This window comes from Corella eumyota, chromosome 4 (assembly GCF_963082875.1).
Source record: "Corella eumyota chromosome 4, kaCorEumy4.1, whole genome shotgun sequence".
Classification (NCBI taxonomy): Eukaryota; Metazoa; Chordata; class Ascidiacea; order Phlebobranchia; family Corellidae; genus Corella; species Corella eumyota.
Window position 1 is genome coordinate 5,615,334 of NC_137493.1, and position 18,133 is coordinate 5,633,466.

Below are 18,133 nucleotides of genomic sequence, written 5' to 3' on the forward strand. Positions count from 1 at the left end.
TAGTAGTTGTAGTGTTATTTTTTCACTGAAATTTTAAATTAAGATTAAAAATACATCAAACCGAATTAGGAAATAAACTAGTTTCCTTTATATTTATAGATTGATTTAAAATCAATTTTTTTAGCGTGAGCTCTTCACTTTAGAAATGGGTATTAGGTTTCCAATGACCTAATTTAAATACCATTCAACTGATTTGGCATTCATGACATTAAAAATTGTTTAATATATATATAGTTTATTTAAATTGTATAAAATTACCACAAAAGTTTTAAAAATCCATTTTATTAATACTGTACATAATGTATTTTGTTTATAAAAAAAAAGTTAAACGCTTAAGTGTCCTATCTCGCAAAACAAATGACGCCATATCTTTATTCCAGTCAATAGAACGCCATAATACAAAACACAGTGTTTCTTAACAACGTTTAGGGTATTGGGTTTAAAAAGTTTATAATAACAGAGCCAAACCTTCGGCCTGGCTTCATTTTACTTTCATTCTGAAGACGAAACTCTATAGTACGTATCACATTGCTTTGTACGTTAAATCCCTAACAAAGGTTGCTAGGATACCAAAACAACATTTAGAATGCGACGACCCATAACAACGTATCTGTCGTTAGTTCGCTGAATAGTTACCGAGGATTAGAAACAGGGCAGAAACCTTAAAATTATAAATCTAAGATCTATTTTTTTAAATATGTTATTCTGTTGCGCCGGCTTGCAAATGCTTATTACGAACTACTTTAGAAATATATGAATACTGAAAATTGATTATTAGGTTTTTTAAGTTTGATAGCAAACCTTTAATGTACAAAAAGTTAAACCATTTGACTTTAACTGTCTTTTTTAGCTCATTGAAAATAAACTAATTTAAAATGGCTGAGTTTCAGTACGGACTATGCGACTGCTTCGGCAACCTGGGTGTGTGTATTACCACCTATATTGTACCCTGTTACACGTTTGGTAAGACTGCCGAGGCGATCGGAGAAGATTGCCTAACATGTGGAGCAGCCTACTTTTTTACTCGCTGCATTGCTGGTATGATTATTAGAGGAAAAATCCGAGAACAAAGGGGCATCGATGGCTCTGGGGCTATGGACTGTCTAATGCACTGGCTTTGTCCTTTTTGCGCAATTATTCAAGACAATAGAGAAGTTGTTCCTGGTACTGCCATGGGACAGTCGATGGCAAGAGTTTAAAAAAATTATTAAAATGGACATATTCAATGTAACAAGAAATTTGTATTTTTCGCCTTCTTGCTTTTACTTTTTTTAATTTTTAAAATGAAACTAAAATGTATTTCGATTTGACCGCATCGTTACTTTGTTTAAGCCATGTGAATATAGTAGTTACCAAGTTTTCTTATAGCCCTGCTATAATATACATATATTTTATTACTATATGATGACTTTTTGAAAATTATTTCATAAGTAGTGTAATGTTTATTAAGAAATCTATATTATATTCAATCTATATTAAATATTTTCGAAAACGGAAATTCTATTTTTATAATGTATTTATTCTGCTTCGCATAAATTTCATTGGTATAAAAAATAAATTCTGAACGAAAAATAAATTGAAGATTTGGTAAAAAAATATTTCATAATATCTTATGTACAAAAATAATTAGTTGAAAAGGCTACAATTCGAATACATTTTTGTGTTAAAATTCAACATTTCATGTAAAAATGTGGCCACCAACAGCATTACTTCATGAACACACAGGTTTAATTTAAGGCATCATCTTTAGTGTTTTTTGCTTTGGCACGAATGAACTTTTGCATGCAACTTGATTTAACAAACAACTTATAAATGACAGCATATTAAAATATCGTAGGTTAATAATCTATAAGAAATAAAGAGGTTTTAGTGGACTGTTAAGGCTATTGGAGATATAACTCTAAACTCAATATATCGTTGGCTTTTTTTGAAGACTAGCTGCACTTAGTTAACATATATTTTAACTGTCATTTACACTCTATATCTTATAAACCGAAGTAAATAAACCTAATTTCATGAGAAGGTAAAGCACAGTGTTTCACAATGATTTAACAACATACAGTTAACAGTGTTATGCTCAGTGTAGTACAAGCGCATAGGAGCCTATCGAAAATACTAGTTCGTTACTAAATCTTCAAGTTTTTGGTTGGGGTCAATAATTTTATCAGCTCGTAATAATTGCATCTCAACATGTCGCAGGTTATTGACGATGGTCGCCATTTCCTGCGTACCAGTTTGCTGTAAAAGCGGTACTTGAGACTTGGATATATCGTACGGTGCCGAGCCACCGTGTAGCATGGACACCTTACCGGTAAGACTGTCAGCCACGGCGCATAAGCGAGCCGACAAAGCACACACGTTTGATAGCATGAGACTGTCTAGCGCTACACCGCCGTTGATGCCCCAAGTTTTGCGGGAATAAGCCTGACTGGAAGGCGGGGAGAGAATAACTTTCGGCTTGGGGTCCAAACTATCCGCTTCTGAAGGCGCGGCAGTCGTTGTCAGTAACGTCATGCTTGTCAAGTCTGTGGATGACGTCACGTCGTCCCTGGTGCTAAGCAAGTGCAAGTCACGTGCCAAATCGTGACTCGCTCGAGCAATTTCGTCGCTCATTTCGCCATCTGGCGGCGACCTAATTACCAAATTTGTAAAAAAAAGTAAAATCAGAAAATTTCAACTTTTGAAGTAAAAAAAACAAAAATATCTTTTTAAAACTTGCCTGTTATTAACGTAGGTCGATCTCGGCAGTTGATGCTGACAAGAAATAACTTGAAAATTATTATTCCCGTCCAAGTCCAACTCCGACTCGGAAGTAGAGGCGCAGTCGGAACTAACTGACCCCGGTGATTTGTGGCGGGAAAAATGACGTCGATTCCGGTAAGTTTCGCGGTCCAAGCTTCCCGATCTGTTGAGCGAGTTTTTGCTGTTTCGACATAGTTATAACTTTTAAAAATTTCTCAAAAAATTAATTTAAAATATAAATTATACGTACTTTGTGTTTTGACTTTTGCGAACAATTCTTGTCCCCAAGCTCGTTGCTGTCCTGTGTGTTTCGATGGCGCTGACGTCACTGTCGGTTGTCATGGAAACGCTGGTGATGTTTGAACGTCGTCGAGTGCCACCGGCAGGTGCACTAGAGAGCTGTAAAAAAATAAACAGTTTAAAGTAACAGATCCTGATAAAAATACTAAATATAAGTACGATTTAACACTCTTATTAGCTTAAATTTAAATACAAAGAAAAAACTGAAAACTTTTTTTTTATTTATTTATTGTCGATGTGGTAAGGTCGACTTCACGACCTAAACACCCTCAGTTTTAAGTTGCATTTGGCAGTATAAAATATTCTAGAACGCTACTGCATAAAAGCAGTGGGGAATAACCCATGACATAATGTAGTGAAGCCAAGTGTTTTGGCCACAACAACATTCTGCCGGTTATAAATGTAGCAGTAATAGTTAAAATATTTGGATTAAATTTTTCCATAAACCGAACAAAATTTACTTTTCTTCGACTTGTTGTTGTCCTACTTTCAACATCTGATGTTTCAGTTTCACTATTTCTGGATGACATTCTTCTTGCTGGGGGTTTAGATAATTCGTTTAATCTTTCCATACTGGTTCGCACTAATACGCAATAAAAAATCTTTTATAAAAAATGTTTTTTTTTAAATTTAATTTTGTTGCAGAAAAATTAAACAACAGAACTTCACATTTAAATTATTGCTTATCAGTATTTCATTTAAATTAATAGGCCTTTAATTTAGTTATGTTCTATTGGAAGTTTGCAATATTTATGTTTTTTTAAATTTTACCCTTTTTCTTTTCTTTGTTTTGGTGATAAGCTTTTGGAGATGAAGGTAAACTGCTGACCGATTCTTTTATTCTGACTCTAAACAAAAATAAAGCAAAAAATTTAAAACCTAAACAGTAAGTATTTTAAATATATTATTGATATATTCTTAGCTTTATATTCTGTTTCACAAAAGCTAGTAATACCTATTTTTCTCAGCATCTTTGGCTTTATTTTGTCTCAACAAAGTGGTTCTGTTCAACCTTAACCCAGAACTTTCATTGTCTGAACAAGAATTCATCCTCGAGCCTAATGACCTTCGTTGTTGTTGACGTACACACTCAGTGTCACTAGAGAGCCCAGTCGAGGTCTAAAATAAAAAAGTTTTAAAAAATTCGACAAAATTATTTTATGTGGAAATATAATGAAATTTGCCTTTAAAAACTCACAAATTATATTATATAGTTTACATCTAGTATTAAGACCCAATTTTGTGTAAAAATAATCTAATATTACTTGTGAACTTAGTGATCTTCTTCCAAAAACATCGCTTTTAGTTCGAGATAAGTTAGGTGAACGAGAAGTCTGTTTTGGTTGTACATTTACTCTGCTATTTGTCGATCTGTTTTTGATTTTTTCGCTCATTACTCTACGAGGACTTGCTCTTGTGTATTTGTTGTCAGTGTGTCCGTTCGTTAAACCAACTGTGCTGGATTCATCCAAGGAAACTGTTTGTCGTATCTTAGACATAACCTATAAATAATAAATTTTTAAAATAAAGTTAAACCTTTAAGCCAGCAATGTGGTGTAGTGGTCAGAACATTTGGGTCACTACATGTAGTTCTGGGGTCGATACCCACTGCTTTTTTGCTGTAGCGCCCTTTTTTTGCTGTAGCGCCCGAGTAAAGTGCTATAAACATATAAAATCCTGCTGAACCAACACTGAATAAGCAGTTTAGGCAATTGTATTCTATAATATTCCAAACAACTCTACCAAGGTTAAGGTAACTGATATAACTTTATGTTTAGGCCGAGAAGTCAACATTCCCACATTGGGATTTGTGTTACATGATACAAAAGTTATAGCAAATATAGAAAATATTTTAAAAAAACATTACTTACTCTGTCATGTTCTTGCATTAGAAGAGTGGTGTCCAGACTGTCATCTACAATTGCTTCTCCAGAAAACTCCGAGGAGTCACTGAACTCCGAGGAAATCTTTGGTATCAAACTTTGGGAGATCCCAGGAGTTTCTTTAGTAAAACTGTTGGAGCGCAGCAAAGGAGGAGGAGAAGATGAAAGGGTAGCATCCGGAAGACTTGTGATAGGAACACTAGGTTTGATCTTCGTAAAACTGTTTGATCTAAGAAGAGGAGTGGGCTCCAGAGATTGACAATCACTTGATGAAGAGGATGTAGATCTTGATTCTTCCTCTTCTTCAACTGTGTCATGAATTGAAGATTTTTTTCCAGAAAGAGGTCGCCGGGAACGATGATTCAAAGAAGCCTCATTGGATTTCCGAGCAAGAATATCCACAAGAGGGGGCTCAATGTTAGACACTAAATATTTTTCGTTGATCGTAGATTTCGCTGAGTCAGGACGAGGTTTGGACTTATTGTTTTGTGTCATGGAAATGTTAAGATCAGGCTGAGGTGCGGTGTCATTACCATCAACTTCAGCAATGTTACCAGAATTATGAACCTCAATAGGAGATTTGGGTCTTGAACTAAATAATATTAATGTTTATTTAATAATTACACAATAATTAACAAAACTTTGTCCTTATGTAATCATAAAGATACTTTTACAAAAACAGGACCTATTCTTATTTTAATTACACACTTTGAATATCACAAAACAGCAAATTTACCTTTGCGAGGATCTTCGCTGTCGTTCTTGTATAGTTTTGACGGCACTTTGAGGTATAGCAGGAAGTGATCTTCTCACTCGTTGTCCTTCAGATCCTGATCTGCTCATTTTGTCTGTTAGGAAATAGAATTTTACATACATGTCAAAAACATGGCTTGTGGTTTTTTGTACAACTTGCAAAATTTTTTGCAATATTTTTTATGTACTTTTTTATGTATGCAATATTTTTTATGTACTTTTTTAAAATTCTTATTTGTATTAAAAAATAACAGTTTTAATGATTCCTTTAATATGTACAAGTAAATAAGAAAAATTCTGTTTAAAATATTTTTGTAATAACCTTCTTCTAATTCAGTGTTGTTGACACCTTCGTTCAAATTAGTGTTGCTGTCTGTCACTCGCTGGTGTTGGTTAACCCATTCGTTTACCCAACTTGATCTCAACTGGGTTGCATCAACACTAGACCCACCAATCTTAAATTCAAAAAAATAATTTTATAATAAAATTGAGTACTTAACATAGGGTTAACAAAAGGCTAATATTTTTTTAGTTATTGCTAAGTTCTTGTTTCAAACTAAACTTTGATTTTTTGTTTCTAGCAAATTTTAAGTAAAATCCTGTTTAAATTCTTTCTTACCTTTGATTACTTATGTATTGCACGCGCCCTTACAAAAGGCAAAGTTTAAAAAATTGCCTAAATCTTGAAAACAGACCAAATACTAAAATCTATATTTAAAATGTAATAGAAGTAAAAACTGAGCAAACCTTTTCTCAACTAGTTATCATATTTACTAAAATTACCCCAACTGCCTATTTAAACAGTTCAGTTAACGCACATTTAAACTTGGCTATTTATATCTGCTTTCTTATCATCCTAAACCAATATTTGATTACTGTGTGGAAAAATAACTAATCAATCACTAAAGGTATAGAAAAAAATCAAACACTTTTCTGTGTCAAGGTGCTTTGGTTTATAATGACAACACTTTAGTTTTAAGTATGCTACTTACTGGCCACCGTTACTAAACAATAAGAAAAATTCACACCAAAAGGCTGTCATAATTCTAAGTTGTCATAACAATAAAAATATTATCTTATCGCTAATCTTGAAAGTAAATTTAAGAGCACTTAATTAATAACAAAAATGAAAATTTAATTGTTGCTGTTTTTACCAAGAGAGCTCTTTGAATTAACATAGCAACCAAAAATATTTACAAAATAATCCATGAACTACATTATACTCTAATTCACAAAATGATAATTTTCTTTTGAAATATATCCTGTCCGCAAAAGTGTACACATATAAAAAATAATGATCTTCTATTAATACATTTTCTCAATATTTATTTATAGAGCAATACATCATTTTGTTTAAATATTTAGAACAACTGAGACTAGCTAGTACTGACCTGCCCAAAAACATTAAATAAAAAAATTGATAAAATAAAACTTTTTTTTTTGTATTTCATATACCTTACACTAAAACAATTAAAAAAAATTTTTTAATTTTTTTCCTTTTTTTTTCAGATAAATGTTGCTTTATAGTTAAACCTATAAAATAAATTTGCTTTTAACATTATGCTGCACAATTCACATTATATTTGAACACACATAACAAAGAATATTCTACGAAAAATAGCCTTATCAATAAAGAAAATTGGAACTACCGAATTCAAAAGCCCCGTTGGTTTTGTGTTTCAACACTACAAATTTACTTTACATTAAAAGTGTTTATTAGGTTAATCTTAAACTCAATGGGTTTATTGTTACCTGCCAAATGTTAAACACCTATTTTTTACTTCAACAAAAAATAATATTTGATCAAATTTCTGCAAATATTATTTTTCTGAATAACTATAACTTTTTCCTTGAATTATTTTATAAATACCTTTTTTATATTTGTTAACTTAGTTCTTACATATTCTTTAGAACCAGATATATTTGTTAAAAATTCAACCCACTTTGCACAGTTTCCTAGATTCTAATACCCATATCATATAAAATATGATCGAGTTTGGATTATAGGTCACAGGCATTGGATACAGGGTCTTATGTAATTGGAGATCTTTTCAGTTTTGTGTTGACTGTAAACTAATCACAATACACCTGTCCTCTGTAATTTTACACATAAAAGGGAGGATGTAATGTATCCAGTATGTATAACATCTGAGATGAGCAGATAGAATATCTTTTTAATCTAAATCTATGGCGACATATAGTGACTGTATTTGTGTAATTTTTTTATCACATAATAAAAGGCACTGAAAATGGAGTATATTCATGATTTGCTTTCTTAGATTTATAATACTATTTATTTAACAAATATAGTTGCTTTCATAAAACGCTTTTTAACTTTATTTTTTTTGTATACCTACTTAACCTAATACAAAAGTCAAGTCAAGATATCTAAATTACCCTATAACCACCAGTTTAAAGGATATGTAACTAATTTTTTTGCTGTTTAAACCCTTAACATAATATAAAAATCTATACCCAATCATTTCAATTGGTACCAGTACAAAATTGTCCATTTAAGCCCAAAAAAATAAATATAAACTTACTATCTCAAGGTCAGCTCCAGCAGAAGGTTCTTTTTCTTTTTTGTCATCTTCTATTGTGTAGGTTCCAGCATTACTTGGCTTTGACGAACTTGAACTAAAATTAAAAATACAATTATCAATAATACAATAACTAACCCACACCATGGCCAAAAAGTTAAAACACCTATTACATGAGGTTCTGAGTTTTATTTTCATTGCTTATAAAAGAAATTATATAAGATTTTAAATTTTAGTTTATCAAAGATATGGATTCAATATTACTTAAAATTCATCAAAAAAATTGAGAGAAATAATGTATTCAATATTGTATGATTAGAATTATGTAATAATTTAAACTAAATCAGTTTATACCTGCTACTACTACTACTGCTGCTGCTGCTGCTGCTGCTGCTGCTACTTGATTTTTTCGACGCTTTCTGTTTTCGTTCTAGAATGAAAAAACAAAATTTTTGTAAGAAATGTAAAATTTTAAAAACATAAATTATTTTAGTTTTATTATACAATAAAACGACTTAAAATTTACTGGTATATACCATTTCCTTTTTTTGTTGGTGAAATGTTCTTTTTATCCTCCTTCACTGATGATTTTGACTTTAAAGATGATGTTAAAGTTGATTTTTGAAAACTGGCTTGCTTACTTACAACTGAAGATGATCGAGAACTTAATTTTGAACCTGAAAAATAAAATTATATTTTTTGTTATAAATTGAGATTTGGTTGTAAAGTTAAAACTATAATAATATATCTTACGATAACAATAACTAACTAGTTTAATAAATGTTAAGCTCTTATTTCAAACAAAGAATTTAAATTTTTTTAAAAATTGCTTTATTTTATGTATTTAGATATCAAGTAATGTAATTTACTTACTAGACTTAGATTTTAATGGAGATCCGCTAAGTGTAGGTTTTAAATTATTCTTTACACTGGAATTTGCTCTAAAATCAAACATAAAAAAAAATTTAAAAATAAGAAAATTTTAAATCCAATATCTACATAAAATAATCTAATAAGATAACCATTTCAAAACTAAAATTCAGTAAGTTGTAAAACTATTTAAATATTATAAACTATCCGGAGATGATATTGTCAACAGTTGATTAAAAACTAATAAGAAATATTATTAGAAATCACATTGGTTGTGATATAAAAATGACAGGTTCTTAAGATAAGTATAGTTATGGATATTTAATACTATACAAATGTCATTAACTATATCTCTAGGGGAGGGATCAATTAAAATAACTTACATACTAGACGATGACTTCTTTCTTTCATTCCTAGCATCTAAACCAAAATAAAACTAAATTTAACAAAATAGCTGTGTAACAACAGTTAAAAATCACTTTTAAAATAAAACTTAAAAAATTGTAAATTTTCGGATTATAGATAAGAATATTGCAATAATATGTAAAATTATCTGAGCATTTTCTTACCATTTCGTTTGACCTGTTTATTAGGAATGGTATCCAACCCTCTGGTTGGTTGGTTAACTGCAAACCAGTTGTCTAATGAACTGGTTACTTCTTTCTGTAAATAAAATATCTATAATTAAAATTACTTTAACTAATAAAAAAAATTATTTTGTTATTACTTAAAAAACTACAATAGTTAATAAATATTTAAAATTAAAATCATGTCTGTAGTGTAATATAAAACATAATAATGGATATTTTAAGAAAATGAACCACTTTAGAATTATATTAAAATACAGAAAGATTATGGAATTAGAAAAAAATGTGTTTTAATTTATAATACAAGCAAAAATTTTAATGCCAAATTAATAACATTATTTCTTTTTATAGAAATTGTAAATAATTCATATAACAATAAAACCCATAAAACTGCCAAAACAAAGACAAACAAAGCAGTTCATGTTATATTGCCTTATGTTTACTAGTTAAAATAAATTACTATTTAAAAACTTTTTTTATAAACTGAGATATTAGTTCTAATTACCATATCTTCCGCTGATTTTTTCTTATTGTTGTTTTTTCTCATCGAAGCATAGTGTTGAAGGTTTTTGTCTCCATTCTGTTTTTCTCCACCGAAATCAACCGTGAATGACATTCCTGATTTTTTGCTCTCCGAGCGCGGTGATACTTAATTAATTCAAAAAAAATATTTTACTATATTTTTTAACTGTAATGATATTTAAGTTACATTTGTAGCTGAGTAAATAAAATTATAAACAGAGAGTATTAATTTATATATTTTTGCTAATTCATTATTAATTTATATATTTTTGCTAATCTACAAACATAATGCAATAAAAGATATCATTCAACCAAAGTTTAATTTAAAAAATATATAAAAATTTTAATAGTTGTAATACCTAAGTTAGAGGATTCTTTAGTAGGAATTTTATCAAGCTGATTATCCTTCATTAAAATTTTGTCTTTGTTTTCTTTTGTGGGCACTTGAAACTTATATGGGTCTTTCTTATTTTTGTTCTTTACTGATGATGCCGTTTTTGATGTTGATTCTAAAAAAATAAATAAAACACTAGCTTAGTAAACAACGTTATTGACATTTTTGTTTAATAAATGTTTTAAAAAAAAATGTTTAAACAAAAAAAGTAACTTCCCTTCCAATTGTGCAACTACAGCAAAACAATTTTTTAAATATGTACAAGTCAGCGTAATCAGAAATCTTTTATCTTGTAATAACTTTAAATTACTTGATTGTGATGATGAACTACTACTACTACTACTACTAGAAGAAGATGAACTCTGAACTTTTTTCTTTAACAAACTGCTTGTTGAAGAATTACTTCTAATTAACCTAACAACCTATAAAAATAAAAAAAATCATTTTACTTTAAAAACATTTTTCAACTATAAAATAAGGCACAAAACATTTTTTAGTATTTTTTTATTAAACATGCAGTAAACCCCCTATTAAATTATATCCTAGCTATAACTAATTGCTATAGATTACATAGGTCAACCTGTCTGCTATAGCAATTAACATGTCCTTACATGTTATAACTATTTGCCAACTTCCTTAAGCAAATATGCCATAAAAAACTTACCCTAGAAATATTAAAAGTTTTTGTGTCATGTCCAAATCGAACCGAGTCTCCATCTTTTAAAGTAATATAGACCTGGGCAGGTAACTTGGTCTCATTTACAAATGTCTGCAAAAACAAATTCGAATTTTAGAAATCGGGGCAAAAGCAAACATCAAGCGTTATATTTGGGTTCTAATTTAACGTGCTGAAAGTAATATTTTCATTTAAATCAAAGATTAACTAAAGTAATCCACAGCAGAGAACAATAAAAAGGCAACAATAGTAACTTAAGGCCACGAATCTTAGCATCACAGCAAAAAATTTCTTTTGTTCGGTTTCATTGAAGACTCTGTGTTGACATAGTAAATGGGCACAAACCGTGGAAGCTTTTATTAATAAAATAGATAATAGAAAGCTATTGCTTAACTTAAAAGTAAATCTCACAAATATACATGTCACTAAATTTTTTTTTAAATGTCAACACCTTTATTTACCATAAAATTTTAGACTATAAATAAAAAAAATTACATAGACCTATATATATTTTTAAGATTTTTCTTTTTTTGTGAAGAACTTTTGACCTTAAATAAAATATAGTATATATATATGTAAACAACTAAATATTTACCCCATTCACACTTCCCAAATCTTTTATTCGAAATTTGTCTTGGATTGAATCATAATTTAACACCGAATGTTGATTATCCACACTTTTTGACTAAAAATTTAATTTAATAAATAAAACACCAACAAATTACCAAAATATAAAAAGTGTTTAAAAAAATTATAAGCAACCTCAAAAAAAAAATTTTTGACAAAGATTATTCTTTCCAAATGTTTTAAGAACAGCTCCCTTTTTGCCTATACATATATTTAATGCATGCTTTTGCGTAAAAAATACCTTTAGCATTAATTCACAATCTCTTCTGCCAACGAACAACATCTCATTGGGAAGTCTGTGTTTTGTTCCATCGCCACTGTTTAGGTACCACACTAACTCGGACATAATTTTCTACATCAGTTATTTAAAATAATCTCATTAACAACACTTAATTATAAGTTAATTACACATACTAAAAACATATTTAAGCATCAAAACTTAACACATCAGAAAATTAAAAACAAAATGTTATTTTTTTAATTAACATTTATTTTTAAATAAATACAAACTAAATCATGCTTTTATTCCTTTAAACTAGTCGAAAGCAATCGTTACGGTTCTAAAACATAACAAAAATGTAAAAATACTAAATCATATTATTCCATAAAAACACATATTATTTGATTTTAATGAATACATAATAAGTATGCATTAACTTATTAATGTTTAAACTAAAATATTAGTGTAACCTTAGAACAATTACGTTGTTCAACAAAGACAAACAGTCAGACAGTTCAAATTTATATTAAATTTATTAGGTTTATGAATGCTTAACGATTTTGATTATAGTTTTCCACTACAGACTTTAATAACATAGTCTGATAACTGCAGAATGGCTAAAAAACCTAATATATTTGGCTTTTGACAGCCTGGATATAAAACTAGACTGTGTTTCTACTTTAAAATGCATGCATACTGTTACTGACATATATTTATATATATATCTATAATTTAAAATCAACACATGTACCACTTCAGCAAAATATAATTTAAGTGGTAAAACATTAAGCATCTACAGACAGACAGATCAAGTAGAATGTATCAACGGTAATTAATCAATATTTTAAAAATATTCAAGATAATGGTCACGCACTAATCCCATAGAGAATAATACAAAATTTAAAAGTAAATTGTTCGTAACCAATGTAAAAAATTTGACACGCCGTGTAACACTACTTTTTCGTTATGGTTGAGAAAGTAGCATTTTTCACACACCAACCTACATCGATTTTGTGCGAATTCAAGCAATATTTGTACAACTTTCGTTGATAGATATTGTTGAGTTAAACCATGTAAACGTGTTTTTGTTTTTACATTAACCCATTTAAAAAGCTACCATTAAAAACACCACTGAATGTTGGTGATATTGTTGCAACACAAAAACCACAAGATTTTGAAGATTGTTTTTTTTTTATTATTCCGAAAAAACTGCCTTTTTATTTTGCTAAATGCGATTTATTAAAGCCATAGCACTTTGTTAATATTTAACACCATATTTTGTTTCTTAATTTTAACTATTGGCAAAGTCACTTTAAAATATTACTGGTCGTAACATGGTTGATATATTAAATATTGCGCACCACCCCCAGTGATTTTAATAATAATTTTTTTTATCAAAGCTAGTGTTTCCACGGATGCCATCAATAAGATCATAAACGGATTTAGATATTCTAGGAATAAAATTTCATTTACCGTAATTAGATAAAGCCAGTAACAAAATCATTACAAGAATAGTATCACTTAGGAATTGAACAACTAACGTATTTATATCAACTCAAATGAATAAAAACTTTGACAGAATAGCATCACAGTAGTAATTGCTTCCATAGTGAAAATAATATTAAACTTATTTAAATAAAAACTGCTATAAGATTCTCCTATCAGACTTATCTCAAGTTGGCTGTAAAATCACAACCGACGGATTAAGATCGCAACCGACGGAATAAGATCGCAACTAACGGAATAAGATCACAATCGACGGAATAAGATCGCAACCAAGGGAATAATATCGCAACTGACGGAATAAGATCTCAACCGACGGAATAAGGTCACAATCGACGGAATAAGATCTCAACCGACGGAATAAGATCACAACCGACGGAATAAGATCACAAGCGATGGAATAAAATCTCAATCGCATTGGCTGTTTATATAGGATTACTGTCTGTTAATTTAAAACCAAATACTTAATAAGACAATTTTTATTAACCCCTTACCCAAACCCTCTTCTGGGAAACGCCCTTTATTTTCAAAAGTAATATTAGTCGTCGGTTGTGACCTTATTCCGTCGATTGCGATCTTATTCCGTCGGTTGGGATCTTATTCCGTCGGTCGTGATCTTATTCCGTTGATTGCGATCTTATTCCGTCGATTGTGATCTTATTCCGTCGGTTTAGATCTTATTCCGTTGATCGCGATCTTATTCCCTCGGTTGTGATCTTATTCCGTTGATTGCGATCTTATTCTGTCGGTTGTGATCTTATTCCGTTGATTGCGATCTTATTCTGTCGGTTGTGATCTTATTCTGTCGATTGTGATCTTATTCCGTCGGTCGTGATCTTATTCCGTCGATTGCTATCTTATTCTGTCGGTTGTGATCTTATTCCGTCGGTTGTGGTTCTATTCTGTCGATTACGATATTAATCTTTTAAAATTATTAGTGAAAACCAGATTTTATTCGGATATGGTATTTGTTCTTCATACATCTATTTGTCAAATCATCAAAATCGGTATATTATATTATTACCTAGTAGGTTATGTTAAATATAGGGTCACTTTACGTCAGGAGTATTATTCCTAAAAAAACTTTAATCTGGTAATTTGAGCTTAGTCCTTATGTGGTTATATTACTTGCATGAGATTCCTACGCATCCCCGTTTCCACCTTGTTTTGTATCCACATAAATAAATGCATAAGCTAATCGTCTTTGTTTAAAACTTTTTGTTATGCAATAATGATGCATTTTGTAGGTTATAAAAAAATTATGGTGGTAATAAGGGCGCGACTACAGAAATATTGCGCATCACGACAGGTGTTTTTAATGATATTTTTTGATAATATAGATATTTTTACCCTGTTAAGATGGTACTAAATAACTTCCATTTATTTAATAAAGCAGGTAAAGTTGGTAGTAAATAAAATAAAACAGTTACATATTTGTTAACAATGATGAAAAATTACAACTACATCTTACACCAAAATTATACTAACATAACGTTTGCCTAAAAACATATTTTGAGGCGCAAATTTATATTTCTAAAAAAACACAATATAAAAATATAAATCTAAGCAATGCTGAGTTGGTAAAAGGGAAAAATTAGTGGCATAAAAACAATGCAAAATCAACATTTAATTATTTATTTGATTAAATAAAGAAATTTTACTCAAGTGCAAAATATTGTTGTAGGGGGGCAAACAATTGTTTAACTACAGGCACAGACCAAGACCTTCCCAAAAGACCCAATCTTTCCTTAGGTCCAAGGTTGTTCACATCTGTGTAATGTTCAGGAACCCCAAATATGCGTTCCACCTCAGTGGTCCACAAAGTATCCTCTTCACCCTTATGGAGAACCGGACTTTGTCGTTTTTTACCTTGATAAAGAGATTTTGGCTGTGCTGTTATAGTGTACAGTTTTTCCACAGTTGCAGTTCTACCCGGCTCTAAACAGCTTTGGACATTTAGCTTGTTATTTTTTGAAGGAGTTAACTTAAATTTGTTCATCCCTGGAAGATTGCCCCAGAACAATCTTGGGCGCTTGGCAGCACTGACTATGTCAGCGTTTGCAACTATCGGTTTACAGTTTAAAAACCTTGATATGTGTTCTTTTTCTACAGTTCGCATCGAAACAACATTCTCAAAAATCCAAAAGAATGGAGAATTATCATTGCATGCACAATCATTTGGCTGAGCAGTTTTCCACACTCTGTAAAAATCAAAAAACAAACAACCAGAAGGTCCAAGTAAGCCTTGTCGGTATGGATTTGCTCCAGAAAGATCATTACACGGACTACCACCCATTACCAAATCAAAGGGACCCAATTTTTTTATTTGATCTTCTGTTAAATCACATATACTTCCAACATGAATAACTTCAGGATGTCGATTTTGAACCAAACGAATAGCATCTTCATCAATTTCAGAGGCAACAAATTTACCAATCTTTAAACCAAGTTGTTTAAGGGCAACCATGCCCGTTGCAATGCCATCAAAAAGTGATAAAACTCTTATAGGTTTTCGTTTGTCTATTGCACTGGGTACTGGAGGTATACATTCCTGAGTGGTAATATCTAAGTTGAAAAAGTTTTGCCATGTTATCTCCCAATCAGGTCTTTTTACTATTGCACCATAACTTTTGTTGTCACAAAGAAGACAGGTCCATTTTTTTAAATTAACAATTTTGTTATATTTTTCTTCACTGCCATAAAGGATTAAACATTCTTGACAAAATACCTTGTCACAGGTAGGTTCATCACACATAACTACCCTTTCTCCAGCGCAACATATTGTACAATAACAAAAATGACCATCACTGTCAACAATTGTATACCACTCTTTGAAGATTTTTTCATGTGCAATGCAAAGTGAACCTTCAAAAAAGGGATGATTAGTGGTAATACTGTCTGTGGTACAGCATGAAAGACAGATTTCATTAATTTCCAACTTCTTATTATTTATTTTATTCACAAACTCTGATTTCGATTTTGATTCTGCACAGACTGGTGATGACTTAGGTTGAATTTTCTTTTCAGGGGGGTATATTCTTGTGCTTTTTTGTGGGGATTGAAAAGGTTTTACCAACCTAATGTTGGATCTTAAACCAAAGTTTTTACTTGATTTTTTATTTCTTGTCAAATAGCGCGACTGAATCAGTTTTAGGTCTTTCTTTTTTTTCTGACGTTTTGAAATCCTTAACTTCTTCTTTTGCTGTTTTTGAGAAACACATTTTATAACTTTTAACACAACATCTTCTAGCTCAACTGTAGGTTGATTTAATTGGATTTCTTTAGGGCTAACAGAGCATAGTACATCAATGTCACTGTTGCTATTTTCAAAATCAAACCAATCAGATAATAAATTATGTTTAAATGTAACGTTACTATTGTCAGAAAACTCCCAACTGTCTGGACTGCCCCTGTTATTATTGTGTCCTGTTATATCGGGCTTAAATGTGTCATCGTCGTCAGAATCAGAATCGATTATTATCGGTTCCATTACATTTAGACCGTTAAAACCCATGATTTGTTAAATTACTTAAACTTTCATGGTTGATAATTTCTTTTTTCCTTTAGTTATTTTGGGTAAAACATTAATGCAGTTGTTTGACGCGAGTTGAACAGGGGAACTTTCTCTTTACCATGCACGCCGACCTGTTATGCTCGACCGACCCGTCCTGCTCAGTAACGCCCACGTGCGAATACTAAAACTTAAATTCAAGTTTTCAAAGTTATTTACACTAGTATAACTTAATTCACTTTACAAAAATATATTTTCGGATCGCGTGGATCGCGTGGATCAACTGATTTTTAAATGGGTCGGATGTGTTAATGGGTAATCTGAATACGTGAGGGTTGGGGTAAAAAAATTTAACCTATAGCTACCAGCAACCAAGTAAAGCTACCTTATGATGTTTATTTTCAGTGTTGAGAGTTAAAGGTTTTTAACTTTATTTCGGTTTATTAATAAAGAACAGAAAAAATGTTTGTACAAGTAAAATCAATATTCATGATAACTGGCAGTGTTACAATAAGTACATAAATAAAAACATTATTTACGACTTAAATTACCAACTTTAAGATAAACATTTAAGGGTATAATCCAATTGTGTTTAAAAACTGTAAATCACACAAAATTGATGCCGTAACCCAATTTCGTAAGGGGAATTGAAGTTGTTACCTAATAATGGCACAAAATCAATGTTGTAACCCAATCATAAAATATAAATCTAAGTTATAATCAATTTGCGACATAAAAGTTTAAAATTATAACAATTTTGTTACAGTTCAACGACGATGACGTTCACGGTCAGAGTGGCGTGAGCAACCGCCATAACTGTCATGATCCCTGCTCCGATCACGATAGTCACGTTAATCATATCGATCATGTGAGCGAGATCTATCACGACGACGAGAGTTCGATTCAAGATGATGATGTCGCTCTTCGCAATCACTTTCCTAAAAAAATCTCCTAAAAAAATTTTAAAGGCATTTTTTAGAAATATTGAAGCCTGAATTTGGGGGT

At 30.7% G+C, this 18,133-nt stretch overlaps 3 protein-coding genes across 3 annotated transcripts; 1 reads left to right on the forward strand and 2 right to left on the reverse strand.

Annotated features, from left to right (window-relative positions):
• Positions 1–643: 643 nt before the first annotated feature.
• On the forward strand, positions 644–1,576 carry LOC145750077 (uncharacterized). Its single transcript, XM_082566012.1, has one exon. The coding sequence runs from the start codon at positions 876–878 to the stop codon at positions 1,197–1,199; it is 324 nt and encodes a 107-aa protein (XP_082422138.1). The 5' UTR covers positions 644–875; the 3' UTR covers positions 1,200–1,576.
• LOC145750076 (uncharacterized) lies at positions 1,508–12,427 on the reverse strand. Its single transcript, XM_082566011.1, has 22 exons — positions 12,136–12,427; positions 11,863–11,952; positions 11,256–11,360; positions 10,902–11,013; positions 10,557–10,706; positions 10,181–10,323; positions 9,658–9,751; positions 9,472–9,508; positions 9,092–9,159; positions 8,755–8,895; positions 8,573–8,648; positions 8,222–8,315; positions 6,001–6,133; positions 5,662–5,773; positions 4,914–5,517; positions 4,308–4,544; positions 3,998–4,161; positions 3,814–3,890; positions 3,504–3,625; positions 2,993–3,141; positions 2,720–2,923; positions 1,508–2,632 (listed from the first exon to the last, which is right to left on the reverse strand). The coding sequence occupies exons 1-22, from the start codon at positions 12,238–12,240 to the stop codon at positions 2,116–2,118; spliced, it is 3,534 nt and encodes a 1,177-aa protein (XP_082422137.1). The 5' UTR covers positions 12,241–12,427; the 3' UTR covers positions 1,508–2,115.
• Positions 12,428–15,019: 2,592 nt separating this feature from the next.
• On the reverse strand, positions 15,020–17,216 carry LOC145751280 (DNA (cytosine-5)-methyltransferase 3C-like). The gene has a single exon (XM_082567391.1). The coding sequence runs from the start codon at positions 17,129–17,131 to the stop codon at positions 15,275–15,277; it is 1,857 nt and encodes a 618-aa protein (XP_082423517.1). The 5' UTR covers positions 17,132–17,216; the 3' UTR covers positions 15,020–15,274.
• Positions 17,217–18,133: the final 917 nt, after the last annotated feature.